This window comes from Stegastes partitus, unplaced genomic scaffold (assembly GCF_000690725.1).
Source record: "Stegastes partitus isolate 25-593 unplaced genomic scaffold, Stegastes_partitus-1.0.2 Scaffold900, whole genome shotgun sequence".
Classification (NCBI taxonomy): Eukaryota; Metazoa; Chordata; class Actinopteri; family Pomacentridae; genus Stegastes; species Stegastes partitus.
Genome location: NW_007578631.1, coordinates 67,009 through 80,443, shown reverse-complemented (window position 1 = coordinate 80,443; position 13,435 = coordinate 67,009). Strand labels below are relative to the sequence as shown.

Below are 13,435 nucleotides of genomic sequence, written 5' to 3'. Positions count from 1 at the left end.
CATCAGACCAGAAGACATTTGTTGGAAATATAGTCATTTGTAATCGCCTTCTTGTTTTTGTTAATTTTGTAAAATGGAAAACAACACATAGCTTGAAAAGAAAAACAACTGAATAAAACAATGCAAAGAAGTAAACACAATTAAAAAGTGAACATATTTTGAAATTTCTGGTTGTAGCTGTAAATTATACTGTTTTTGCTTTTATGAAATTTACATGAAAAAGTTCATAAAAGATATAAAATCCTTTACATGAAATTAAGAAGCATTATAGTTCAGAATAAAATGTCATCAGTCCATAAAAAATCTGTTGAATGTGTAATTAGTTTTAACAGCTTCTACACTGTTAAGAATCATAAACAGGATGTGCAAACAAAGGTGTTCATGCTGGGGCACATGCAACAAAATTAAATTACATTACATTACATTTAATTACATTAAATTCATATTTCAGAATAAAATAACCAAAATAAATTTTTATTTCTTTCCTGTTCTTGTTTGTCTTTTTTAAAGGTACGTTAGCCCCGATATGATGAAATAAAATTCAAATATGTTGTATACACACTCTATTCTGCAAAGAATCATGCAGGGCTGGAGTCTATTCTAAGATACATGAGGGGAAATAAAACAGAAGAAATAAACAGATGCAATTGAAATAGTGAAGACCAGTGTGGTTATGTTAGATTGTCCTGTTTTTGTTTTTATGAAATGTCTTAGAATTTATGAAAGACGTAAAATACTTGAGAGAGAAGGAAAAAATGGATTTACTTATTTATTTTATTTAGAAAAACATATATACATTAATATTATGTACAAACAAGAGTGTTCATGTCAGGGGCACATACATCAAAATTAAAATTAAAAAAAAGGAAAAGTAAGACATAAATCTAGTACTCAAAGGTTAATTTATAATTCATTTAAAGTGCACCTTGTTGTTCTTAATATCTTTTATAGTGGAGTCATATTAATGCAGCTGTTCAAAAAAATGTCTGTCAGTCTCCTCTTAGGGGTGTGGAGTTTAATCAACAGTCAAATTAAGTGTGCAAATAATAATAATAATAATCAAATCTTTGTCTTTGTCCTAACAAGGCCACAGAAGTCTTAAGAAAATCCAACATGAAGAAGAAGAAGCAACTGGAGCGGACACGTGTCACGTGAGGGGCGGGGCGCAGGTAGACCGTGCGGAGGTGAACGCGGAAGTAAAGACTAAGGCCACATAAGCATCAGGAACACGTTAGTGAGGAGTTTTATGTCGCCGAAGGAACGAGAATAACAAGTAAGTCCAAGTGTGAGTCAGGTAAAATGAAGGATTTGGATTAAATGTAATCTTAATTCGTCTAATTTAACACGAGTCGTCTCTAAAACGGGCTCTGCAGTGAGTACAGGTCGTCTCCGTAATGAAAAATAACTTGTAGAGATTATTTGGTGAAAAGCTTCATCAGACTTTCTAGGAGTTACAGTTTAGTCATGATGAAGTCTTAACTCAAAATGGACTGAATCTGACTGCATCATAAATCGCTATAAATAAGACTAATTCCAAGGCACACAGTGAGAGAACCACTGCTGTCTGTCAGACTATATTAGTAATGATATTAGTGTGGGAAATGATTTTACTTTGCCTAAAGCAAAGGGAGATAATTTAATTTTCATTTTTCTCTGAAATAACGTGGTGAAATTATGAGGGTAAATTCTGCATACTGTTTGTCTGGATTGAACCCTCGATGCCTGCTGCACTAAATTCATCTGACAGTTGAGTTTGGAGATCATCAAAACTAATTCTTCGTTTAAAAATATAAAGTTTTTAGCTTCCTAAATGTGATTTGTTGCTTTTCTTATAAACATCTGTCATGTTTTTACATACTTTTTTGTAATATTTGACTGTTGTTTGTACAAAGTAAAAGCATTCTGAAGGTATTCTGAATGTTTAAAAACTCAACGGTCAATCATTTAATTAAGAAAATAAACATACATAAATATAAATACATTCTGCAGGTTTTTTTTTTTACAATGGGTGATTTTTTTATTTGCAGTGCCATTTGAAACAGTTAAAAATCCAACTCACAAAAACAGTAAAATGTTGCTTCCATTTGAGTGAATGAGTAACAGTAAGTTAATGGTATTAATCACATGCGATCTCCAGTGGTGAAGAAAATTCTGAAACCTTTTACTTAAGCTCTAACATACTGGAAAAAATACACAATTCTAGATTACGTTTTGTATTGAAAATGTTACCTGAGCAGGAAATTGTAGTTATTAATAGTCAAAACTATACAATGCAGAGTAATGCCCTCCGTCACTGATGGGATCAGGCTGACCGTAACTGACACAACAGCAGTTTTCCTGTGTTTTTGTGCTGCTGCAGGTCCTTGGTGGTGATTAGTTAGTAACAGCGTTTTCTCTCCTTCCTTCCTTCCAGCTGAACTATGGGCCTGTGTGACCGACTGTCCCACTGTAAACCGGCGCTGGCCTTTGCCGTCTTGATGGACTTACTGGGAGGAACTATTCTGCTGGTGGGAGTCTTTGCCAATCTGCAGATTAAAGGACAAGACTATGGAGACTTACTGGTCTATACGGGTATGTTTGTTTGTCTGTCCCCAACTCAGCATGTAATCAGAGCTTGATGAGTAAACTAGGATAGTAAATAGATTTTTTCTAAAATCTGCACTTGTACATCAATGTAAGCTCACAATCAATCGCAATCACAAGTAAATGTGTCTGAATATCTTAACCATCTGAACCCCAAAACCCACAGGTGGCTTTGTAAGGCATGTTATCTTTAAAAAGTTGCCCAAGGGGCGCCGTTGTAGCTCACCTGGTAGAGCTGGTGTCCCATGTGCAGGCCTAGAGTCCCAATGTGGAGGTCATGAGTTTGAATCCCGCTCATGACCCGTTCCCACATGTCCTCCCTCCATTCTTCTTCCCTACTTTCCTTTCTCTCTCTCACTAACACTATCCAATAAAGGCACAAAGGCCAAAAAATTACTTTTAAAAACAAAAAGCTGCCCAAATGACACCATTTCTCAAAACTAGAAACTGTAAAAAGAGAAAATATCATCAGATTTTTAACTTTCCAAGAGTCCTTGAATGAATCATCTGTTATGGTCATTTCATAGTGAAAACTTCACTAAATCTGAACTTAAGTCATGATATTTAATTAAAACCACTTTATTCTACATGTTCTTTTCAAAAATAAAATAAAATAGCTAAAAACATACCATGTGCAATAAAGGGATTCTGTAAAAAAAACAAAAACGATTTGTGCTTTATTTTGTCTCAGCTGCAGCCAATAGTCATGTGACAACAATTCAGGGAGTTTTTGACTGACCTGCAGACTGTGTTTGCACAGAGCAGATACAAAACTAGTATAGAAACTATTTAAAAATGTATGTTTGAAAGCTTCTATAGCATGTAGTGTCACCATTGTTTTTCCAGTATTGGTAACATGTGAGGACACTTGGGAAAACGTTGTACATGTAGATTCCAGGTTTCAGTTTTGTTCTTTTTCATGATTTATGTCATATAGCTGTGCCATACTGCTCCTCTATGCAAACAACACAACCATACCTAGAAATAGAGAGAACTCAGAAATATTGTTTTGGCAAGATGACGCACTTAGAATGCTATATATAATAGATTTTTTAAAAAGGTAGAATGTTATTGATCATTAGGCAAAAAAGTCACTTATTTTTGTCCTGTGACTGTCGGTTGCAGTTGAGTCACTCATGGCTTCTCCGCTGTGCCGAGAAAGGCAGAGCTTTTTTTGGATTTTGCAGCATCCAGTTTGAGCAAATGGTTTATTTTGGCCAACTTTTAAATTGACACATACAGTAGATATTAAGATTTTAGTCTTAGATTCAGTTCAGCACAGCACAGATGAGTAGTTCAAGGATCATCAGAACATTAAAAATCCAATAATTCATTCTGTTTTTTTTGGTTGTGATAAACACACTGTTCGTTTTAAAAGATTGTCATTCCAACAAATTCAGTGTTACTGTGAACTCTAAATGAAAGAGTGATACGACCTCTGTGCAGGAGCCCTGTTCGTGGTCATGTCTCTGGCCGGTTGGGTGCTCTGGTACAGCGGGAACATCGAGGGCCTGACGTCCAGGAAGGAGCTGGGACACATCAGCAGCGCCGTCGACCGACTCGCTCGCAACCTCAGCCGCAAGATCATCACGTACAGGAGCCACCGCTGAGGAGGATGTCAAAGGTCGCTTTCCTTTGAAAACCCTGGTGATGCCTGTGTTTGTCAGTATTAATATGATGTACAGACACCGAACTGAACTGAGTCAAAGTGTTAAAAGCAGGTCAGAAACATTTCAGCTGTAGATGCTGTTCTGTTACAAAGTCATTTCATTTTGAATAGTATTTTTTCTATTTTTTAAGTGTTGGAATATGACTTTTATTCAGTAAAGCAGTTGTCTCTTGTTGCATTTCAATAAAAAAACTTTTTTTTTAAATGATTGAAGTGTTTGTTTTAATTATTATAATTATAAATATGTGTTATATATATGTGTGTACATATATGGCTGCAAGGTGGTGCAGTTGGTAGCACTGTTGCCTCGCAGCAAGAAGGTTGCCGATTCGTGTCCCGGTGGGGGCACCGGAATCTTTCTGCGTGGAGTTTGCATGTTCTCCCCGTGCAGCGTGGGTTTTCTCCGGGTTCTCCAGCTTCCTCCCACAAGTCCAAAAACATGTTGAGGTTAATTGGTGATTCTAAATTGTCCGTAGGTGTGAATGTGAGTGTGCTTGGTTGTCTGTCTCTAAGTGTAGCCCTGTGATAGACTGGCGACCTGTCCAGGGTGTCCCCTGCCTTCGTCCTCAGTCGTCTGGGATAGGCTCCAGCCCCCCTGCGACCCTAGTGAGGATTAAGCGGTGTATAGATAATGGATATATATATGTATAATTCTAAAACAGACTTTTCTACAGTTCATTTAAAATGTGATACGCTCAACTATTTAAACAGCAAAACTGAATGAATATTATTTAATATTAATAGAGTAGACTGTGTCATACAAAAAACAAAACATCACAGTACATCTACTGCAGCACGTTCACGTTATGTGTCACTGTATATCTGCCATTACAGTGTTTTTGTTACTTTATTTTTCTTATTTCGTTTTTTAAATTTATTTCTTACATAATGTTATACGTGCACATACTATGTCTTCATTCCTTAACATCAGGCAACTGCAGTACACTGTTAGTTTAAATTGGGTTTTGCAAATTCAGCAAGCTGGAAAAGTACATTTGAGAAACATCTGAAAATACAATAAAATGAGTTTTAAAAAATTAGAATAATATGAGAGAAATACCAATTTCAAGACAAGATCAGTAACAAAAAAAGAGAAATCTAAGTAAAAATGTATTTAACTATTCAATAACGCTGTCATATCATACTATATAGCCAGCGCTAACTAAGCATGTTTACTTTACTAAGTATGTAGTACTGTACTTAATACAATTTTAAGGTAGCTGTACTTTTACTGCTACTTTCTTCTTCCATTCCACTACATCTCAGCAGGAAATACTGGATTTTTTCACTCCACTACATTTATCCTACAGCTTTTCCAGTTTGACACATGGATAATACAACAACCTTTAAAATACACTGTATTGTTCAAGATAAAATCTGTGGTTTCCAACCTTTTTGGATTCTTATAAAAAAAAAGTGTGTAGTTGGGAGTTATTAAAAGCTTCACCAAATCAAGATTTTTCCCGTTAAACATCTCACATGGTTTCATTTCAATAAATAATCCAGTAATCCATTGTGTCAGCAAAAGATCTGAGAAAAACTGTAACCAGGTTTGTGTGTCAGAAATTTCCTTTCCCATTGATCATGTAATGAGCCCTCAGAGTTATCTGTTGTCCCCGTATATAATTAGATTAGATTAGATTTTCAGATAAGCAGATCAAACTAGCTCCACCTGCAGCAACAGGCTGTTGACACACTGTAAGTGATCTAATGAGGCCACAGGAATAAATTACATCAGTCAGAGGGCCCAAATCACTACTTTTGCTGCAATACTTTAACTATGTTTTGCTGCTGTGTACTTTTACTTAAGTAGGATGTTCATGCAGGACTTTAAGGGTCTTTTTACTTTGCTGTACTGGCATTTTTATGTCAGTGAAAGCCCCACCACTTTGTACAGGTTTAACAGAAAAACTCACTGATCTGTAACCTGTACTGATCTCTACTGGTAACAACTGGGAACTGCAACATCAGTAGGAAATGTTTTTTATCAGAGGCCTGATTCTAAAAAATGTGATCAAAGATGTAGCACTAAAACCAAAAGAAAGATTCAGTGATGTCTGTGGAAAGTAAAATTAAATGATTTCAAAAGTGAGTTTTGAGAACATAAAATCTCAGCAGCAGTATTCATACATGATTATAACAGCGACCACAAAAAGACGAGGAGCGTTAAGAGAGGACCTGATTTCACCTCCACCGAGGAGGAAACGTATAATCTGTTTCACCTCTGACTCTGGAAAAGACAAGTCTGCAGAGTAATGGATTACTCACGGTGGGATTACCGGCACTCTGAGGATACCCTGGAGCGTGAGGAGGGCGTCCCCCTGCAGGCGGCGATTGTACAAGCAGTAATAGGATCATGGGGACAGCTAGCATGTTTTCATTGACCTCGTTTGAAATCTGTTACACAAAATGTTTGCTTTTTTTTTAGAAATTTTTTTTGAAATACCCAAAATTGTCAATAAAATTATAAAAACTGACAATAACAGTGAAAACCTGTAACTGTATGACCATAAAACTTAAATTTTTTAAAAGAAAAATTTACATTTTCATATACAGTTGCAAATTTATCAGAATTCCGTTAAATTCAAGTTTAATACTGTAAATGTAATTGTTAAATTAGATGTTAAAAAGATTAGAATATCACTTAATTACAATTTTACATTGATTTTCAGATATATTCATATATTTTAAATCTGGTAAAATTAAATGTTTTTTATTTTAATACGGTAAATATGTTTCTAAAATTAAATAAAACTAATGCCATTTAACAGAAGAACAAATATTGGTTCTGTAATTTTTCTTTTTTTTTTTTAAATTAATGTAATTTAGATATATTTTATGTTTCATTATTTTTTATAAATTATAATAATAAACATATACTATATAAACATGTAAAGATCTTTCATTTAACAAAAAAATACACATAATCTCATGTAAAAGTAAGGCTAAAACTGTATTTAAGTATGGAACTTTATTTATTGAATTACTTATTTATTTATTTTAACAAATGAGTTATTTTCAGTTATTTTCTATTATTGTTTGGTGCCCCAGCTGCTAGAATATTAGTTTGTTAACAGTATTTTACTAAACAGAGTAGCATGATGCTGTAGAACTAAAACAGTCTGAACAGCAGAGATAGCAAATCAGAACTTGGCTTCTATAATCAATATGTTTATATCACCAACAGATCCAATTACTGTGTGTGCTGGGAAACATGTTGCTCACATCAACAAGTTGATTCAGAATGACCAGCTTTAGCCGATTGTCTTGGTTTTCCAACTCTCTGTTTAGTGTCACTCCCCCTCATGTAAACTCCCAACACAACAGTACAGCAGACAGACAAAGTTAGTTACATTTTGGAGCTACTAAAGAGTCAAACGTCATGAGCTCATAGAGACTAAAACGCTTCACTAGAAGAACGTGGACATATTGGCCTCATCAGGGAGCCATAAATAAAACCTTAAATGAACAGAAATGAACAGAAGGACCAGAGTTGTCAGCTTTGAAAGGACATTTTGGCAATGTTGTTTTAGCTCATCTTTGAGATAATAGTCATTTTTATTTGCTTTTTAAAAGGATGCACACAGAAACCACAGCAGTTGTCCCACCTCTTCACATGTTTACTTAATACTTCTATCTTTGGGCTGACTGCTGATCTGACCTCTTGCTACTCTCTCGACTAGCCATTATGCCCATTAAGGTGTCCAGATTTAACTTTCTTTTTCTAGCTGTAGATTCCCCAAGGTCAGGCCAAAGAGCTTTGGTAAGACTTCTCAGCTGCACTCTGGTAGCCGCCGATTTTCCATTCCCCTTATCGACTCTGTGCCTGCTTTGCATTGCTGCCAAAGCCTCCTTACGCTGCATAACATCAGCACCTTCGCCACGTCTCTCCTCTTTCTCCTTCTGTTCCTCCTCTTTAATCCTCCCCCTCCGCCCCTCCTTTCAATCAAAGGATTCCCCTTCCAAGAACTCCATCCAAATCAAGTTGTGGGTTAAAGGTGAGATTGTGAGAGGGAAAGGTTCGTCTGAAAAGTCAAGGGACGAAACCCGCTAATCCAGTAAATCCAGACTCTTTAGTATCTGTAGCCTGAAGGGAAAATCCTCGGAGGATAAGGTGAAACACGGTAAGTATCAAACAGGGTTGTGAAGCTTCAGCGAGAAAAAAAAAACAGAAATACAAAATATTGGCGCAGAAATAAATCTACTGGTTGACTTTAATTTAACTGAGAAAGCCAAGAAGGAAATGAATCTTAAAAGCTCTGCAAACGATAAAAATCTCCATCTATGTTCCTCCTCTCTCATGCTTGTCATTTTTCTTCTGCAATTAAAAGGGGAATATGCCCATAAATGCACTTAAAAAAACTGATTAATTGCTAAATTTTGCACTTATTCTCCTGTGATAAAACTGACTTTATGGTTATCAGATGGCAAAGGAAATATAGAACAAATTCAATCAACAGAAAAGCCAAATTCCTCCAGCAGTTTTAAAAATATTTCCCCTTCTTTAAATCAAATAATAATAATAAAAAAATCTATTTATATAGCACTTTTCAAAACAGGGTTACAAACTGCTTTACAGATTCAAAGAGAAGTATCAGGAAAACAACAAATAAGGACAGTAAAAGAAGTAAAAAAAAAAAGAAAAGAAAAAAGAAATGGTGAAGATGAAGCACATAAAGCATGAAAGACAATAAAATAATATAAAAATATATAAGAAAAATAAAACCCAGTAAAAGAAGACATTTGAAAGAAATAAAGGAAGGAATACAACAGTCAGAAGAAAAAATGTACTGCCATCAAACGGAGTCCACTCATAAAACAACTCCTGTAAAAGCACATCTGTAAAAATGTGTTTTTAAAAGAGTTTTAAAGGAGGACAAAGTGCTTGCAGACCTGATCTCCTCAGGGAGACGGTTCCAGAGGGTGGGGGCTCTTACAGAAAAGGCCCAGTCACCTTTGGTCCTCAGCCTCGAATGTGGGACGATGAGCAGAGCCTTGGCTGAGGACCGCAGGCTACGACCGGGCACATATGGGGTGAGGAGATCAGAAATGTATTGAGGTGCCAGTCCAGAGAGTGCTTTATAAGTTAACAATAAAATCTTAAAAGCTATTCTAAAATTAATTGGTAGCCAATGAAGGGAAGCTAAAATAGGAGTAATGTGATCTCTCTTTTTGGATTTGGTGAGGAGTCGGGCTGCTGCGTTTTGGACCAGCTGTAGTTTGTGAAGACTCTGCTGGTTTAGAACAGTGAACAGTAGTCTAAACGAGATGAGATAAAAGCATGAATAACAATTTCTAAATTATGTCTAAAACAAGACTGCAAGGTTTTCATCGAAGTTGACCCCAAGATGAAATCAAATGGTGCCTGTAAAAAGTATTCACCGCCCTTGGAAGGTTTCTCCTTTTGCTGCTTTTCAACATTCAATCATTTAGTCAATAAAATTTGCAAAAGAAAATAAAACGTTTTTCATTCTCATTCTATCAATAGTTACTAAAAAGTATAAGTCAGGGACGGATGCAGGAAAATTTCCAAGTTCCTGAATACCCCTGGGATTACAGTTACATCCACAATTCAGAAATGGAAGGAAAATGACACGTAAATCTATTGAGATCAGGCCACATTTAAAAACTGACTGATCACACAAAAAAGATACCAGTGAGGGAGGCCACCAAGACACCTATGACTTCTCTGAAAGAGCTACAAGTTTCAGTGACTTACTCTGCATACAATAACTGTTGCTTCTTCTTCACCAGTCAAAGATTTGTGAGTGATTTGCTTGTCTGCAAAGCCACTGTTGAAAAAAAGCTCATTAAATATACACTGGAGTTCATAAAAAAAAGCACGTGGAAGTCTCTGAAGTCGACTGAAGGACTGCACATCATCACAAACATCCCAGCCACCACCATGCTTCCCTCCCTGTGAAGCATGGTGGTGGCAGCATCATGGTGTGGGGATGCTTCTCAACTGCAGGCCCTTGAAGCCTTGTAAAGATAAAGGGTAAAAATGAAACACACCATTCCCACTGTGAATCAAAGTGGTGGGTACTAGTTATGTAAACTGTATGGGCAGAATTAGAAGCTTGTGGCTGGCATTTTAAAAATCGAAAATTTAAACAGAAGCTGAATGATCGAAAGGGATTGGCTGAGTCATAGAATAATGCACCTGTAAAAAATGACAAAAAGTCTACCTCTGGGGTCTTTGGGGGCCTCTGGAAGGATGGTTTTGGGCAATTTTTAGGAATTTGGGCTACTTTTTATAACATTTGGGTGGTAAAAAAGTATACGCCACAAAAAAGCTAAGCTGGGTGTCAGTATAGTTAAATAGAGAGGGCTCATAAGGAAGAAACAAAAGATGTGTCCTGGTGTTTTCATTCTTGTTTTACTTTTGTGACAAAACCAATGAAATGTATGTTTAGATCAGGGGTCTCGAACTCCGGTCCTCGAGGGCCGCAGTCCTGCAAGGTTTAGATGTTTCCCTCTTCCAACGCACCTGATTCAAATGATCAGCTCATCATCAAGCTCTGCAGAATCCTGATAACGATCCTGATCATTTGAAGAAGGTGTATTGGAAGAAGGAAACATCTAAAACTTGCAGGATTGCGGCCCTCGAGGACCGGAGTTCGAGACCCCTGGTTTAGATGATGCTGAAATGCAGTCTGACAGTGGTAAAAGTTCTAAAGTCAAGAGAATTCACAGCAATTTCTGTCTAGAGCTCACCACCCTCATTACCTGCGTTAGTCAGAAGAAACCAGCGTGCATCCAACAATGTGTGGTTAACTGACCAGAGGTGTATTTTGGATGTGTGCATCTTTTTATTTGTCTCACCTTAAGAAGCTATTTTACCTGAAAGGTGACATTGGTTCTGCATGTCCTCTCCTGCCTCTCTGGCAGAGCTCTGCAAAGCCTCAACGGCCAGATGGTAAAATCCAAATCACCTGTGGAGCTGTGGTCGACGGTGCCAAGAGGGAGGCAGGGTGCTTGAGTTCGGCACGTCAGCACAGGAATTAAGTTGTTGTATTTAATACAGAGGAGAGATCAGCACCTGGCCAAGAGAGCTTACTGTAGACGAGGCTCTATACTTGTCCTGCATCAAAAATAAAATCGTCTGACATAAAAGCAGTCGGTGGAGACGGTGTCTGCCAGCACTTATGTCATCTTAATCTGGCTGAATGCACATAAAACGCAAGTTGTTGTTGTTGATGGTGGTGATATTACATAATGGGGCTCAATTTCTGCATTTAAACCTTGATTGGACTTGTCCGTCAGTGTTTAGCTCAGTTAGCAACTAAGAAAACAACACAGTGAGGGCAAAAAAAAAGAGAAGAGGATGAAAATCACAAGTTTGTGCCTTGATCTAGCATCTGAAAGGTAAAATGTGGGTGAAATATCACATCACAATCATGAAACTAGCAATATTGTAAAGAAAAAATGGAATGTTATTGGGAATGATAGTTTATTATGTCAAATATTGACTGAACCACAGAACAGCCCCAACAAAGAAGTTTAAATCAAGTTATTTTCCTGCTCCCAAACAAAGGGTAAGTTTTGCTGTATATAGTAAAAACTGACACTTTCGAAGACTTCATAAATCTTATTACTGACCATGTTGTGGCTGTTTCTATGTGGGCCTCACTTAAAGGAAGGGACAAGGTGGCCCAACTGAGGTACGCGACACATATTGGGAATTTGAAATGTCCTATTGCCAAACACTACACGGAAGCCCAACATAGGAGTTATTCAACCTGAAGAGTCTCACTTTGTTGAAGATATTTGCTTTGATGCTGCTTCAAACAAAGAGAGACATGCTGGATCTATGCTCTTAAAGCCACCAGTTACTCTTCTCTCGATTAGGAGATTGCCCTTTAACCTTTGTTATGGCCGTCAGATTGCAAATTAGGGTCACTTGAGTTCATATTCCTCAAAGCTTTTTCCTTATCAAGGTCCCGTCAGTGTTTTCAACCCAGTTTATACATTAAAGATGTTATCAATACTGCTCATGTTTATCTGAATTCTTCATCCTCATTTGGGTTTTTAGCAGCCTGTGAGAATAAACTTGGTTTATTGTTCCCTGTGTTGTGCTTGTTGCCCCTAGAGGCCACCAAGAGATGCAGGAACGTAGTGTTGACCACATGTGATGACTCCAACTATTATTTACTCTTGTCTGTTTCTTGATGTCTCCACATTCTGAAGGAAGTGCACGTGTTAGTGTTTGATATGATGGATTTCTGTTCTTTCATTGGGAATTTATTACATTTATTAGTGAGCAGATGGTAAAAATGTGCTTTTCCTGCCACGTCTAGTTCGGTTTCGTTATAAAAAAGCCCTGAGTTGAGGTAACAAAGCTGGATGAGAAACTCTCGTGTTCAAGTCACACAAACAGCAAAGAGAGAAAATGCCTGTCAACACACAAATGGGAGCACAACATTCAGATCAATTTTGCTGATATAACACAAATTCACATTCAAGTCATCTCAGGACACTTCACATCGTAAAGTAAAGACTTAGCAGTGAAGATTCTCTTTGAGCAGCTCTTTGGTAACAACAAAAGAGATGAAAGGGGAAAAGTCCTCATACTTAGCTGTTTCAGTCCTGCACTGAAAGTATTACTTAAGTAAAAGTAAGAAAAATTCACTGAAAAAACATGACCATTACATTATTATATATCACATCACAAGATTATTAACACTCTTGAATTAATGAGTCGACAGCATTTAACCGCGTTAGCATGTTGAGGTGGAACTAATTTGTTTACAGCATTACAAGAAATTATTTTCATTATTAATTCATGTCGTCATTATGTCCTTGATTTATTAAAGTAAATGCCAAATACAGTTCTCCACAGCTCAAACTAACAATTTCCTAATGCTTGTTTGATCCCACAAACCTCACATTTGTTCACGAATTTTAAAATAATTAAAGCAGCAAATCCTCAAGCAGGCACCACGTGGGATCTTTGCATTTTGACGATGATCGCCTGTTAATTTTCTGTCAGTTAACTGGTTCAGCAAACTGGAAACTTCTTATATTTTGTGTGTGAAAATTCCCAATTTGCAAAGTCATCAAATAATTGCAATGGAGTTAAAAGTACTTGAGTAAATCTACTAAGCTACTTTCCATTACTGTTGTACAGCCACACAGGCGACCTCTGGCTTTAGGACTATTAAAACCATATTGTAAGCTGGT

The 13,435-nt window shown here is 36.8% G+C and overlaps 1 protein-coding gene across 1 annotated transcript; it reads left to right on the top strand.

The window, feature by feature from the left end:
• Positions 1 to 1,177: 1,177 nt before the first annotated feature.
• LOC103366043 (transmembrane protein 238-like) lies at positions 1,178 to 4,457 on the top strand. Its single transcript, XM_008293661.1, has 3 exons — positions 1,178 to 1,273; positions 2,414 to 2,571; positions 4,030 to 4,457. Exons 2-3 carry the CDS (start codon positions 2,421 to 2,423, stop codon positions 4,191 to 4,193), a joined length of 315 nt encoding a protein of 104 aa, XP_008291883.1. The 5' UTR covers positions 1,178 to 1,273; positions 2,414 to 2,420; the 3' UTR covers positions 4,194 to 4,457.
• Positions 4,458 to 13,435: the final 8,978 nt, after the last annotated feature.

Excerpts from the sequence above, each read along its gene's own strand:
- LOC103366043 (XM_008293661.1), top strand. The coding sequence starts at position 2,421 with ATGGGCCTGTGTGACCGACTGTCCCACTGTAAACCGGCGCTGGCCTTT. Across the intron at positions 2,572-4,029 it reads AGACTTACTGGTCTATACGG|GAGCCCTGTTCGTGGTCATG; the intron begins GTATGTTTGTTT and ends ACCTCTGTGCAG.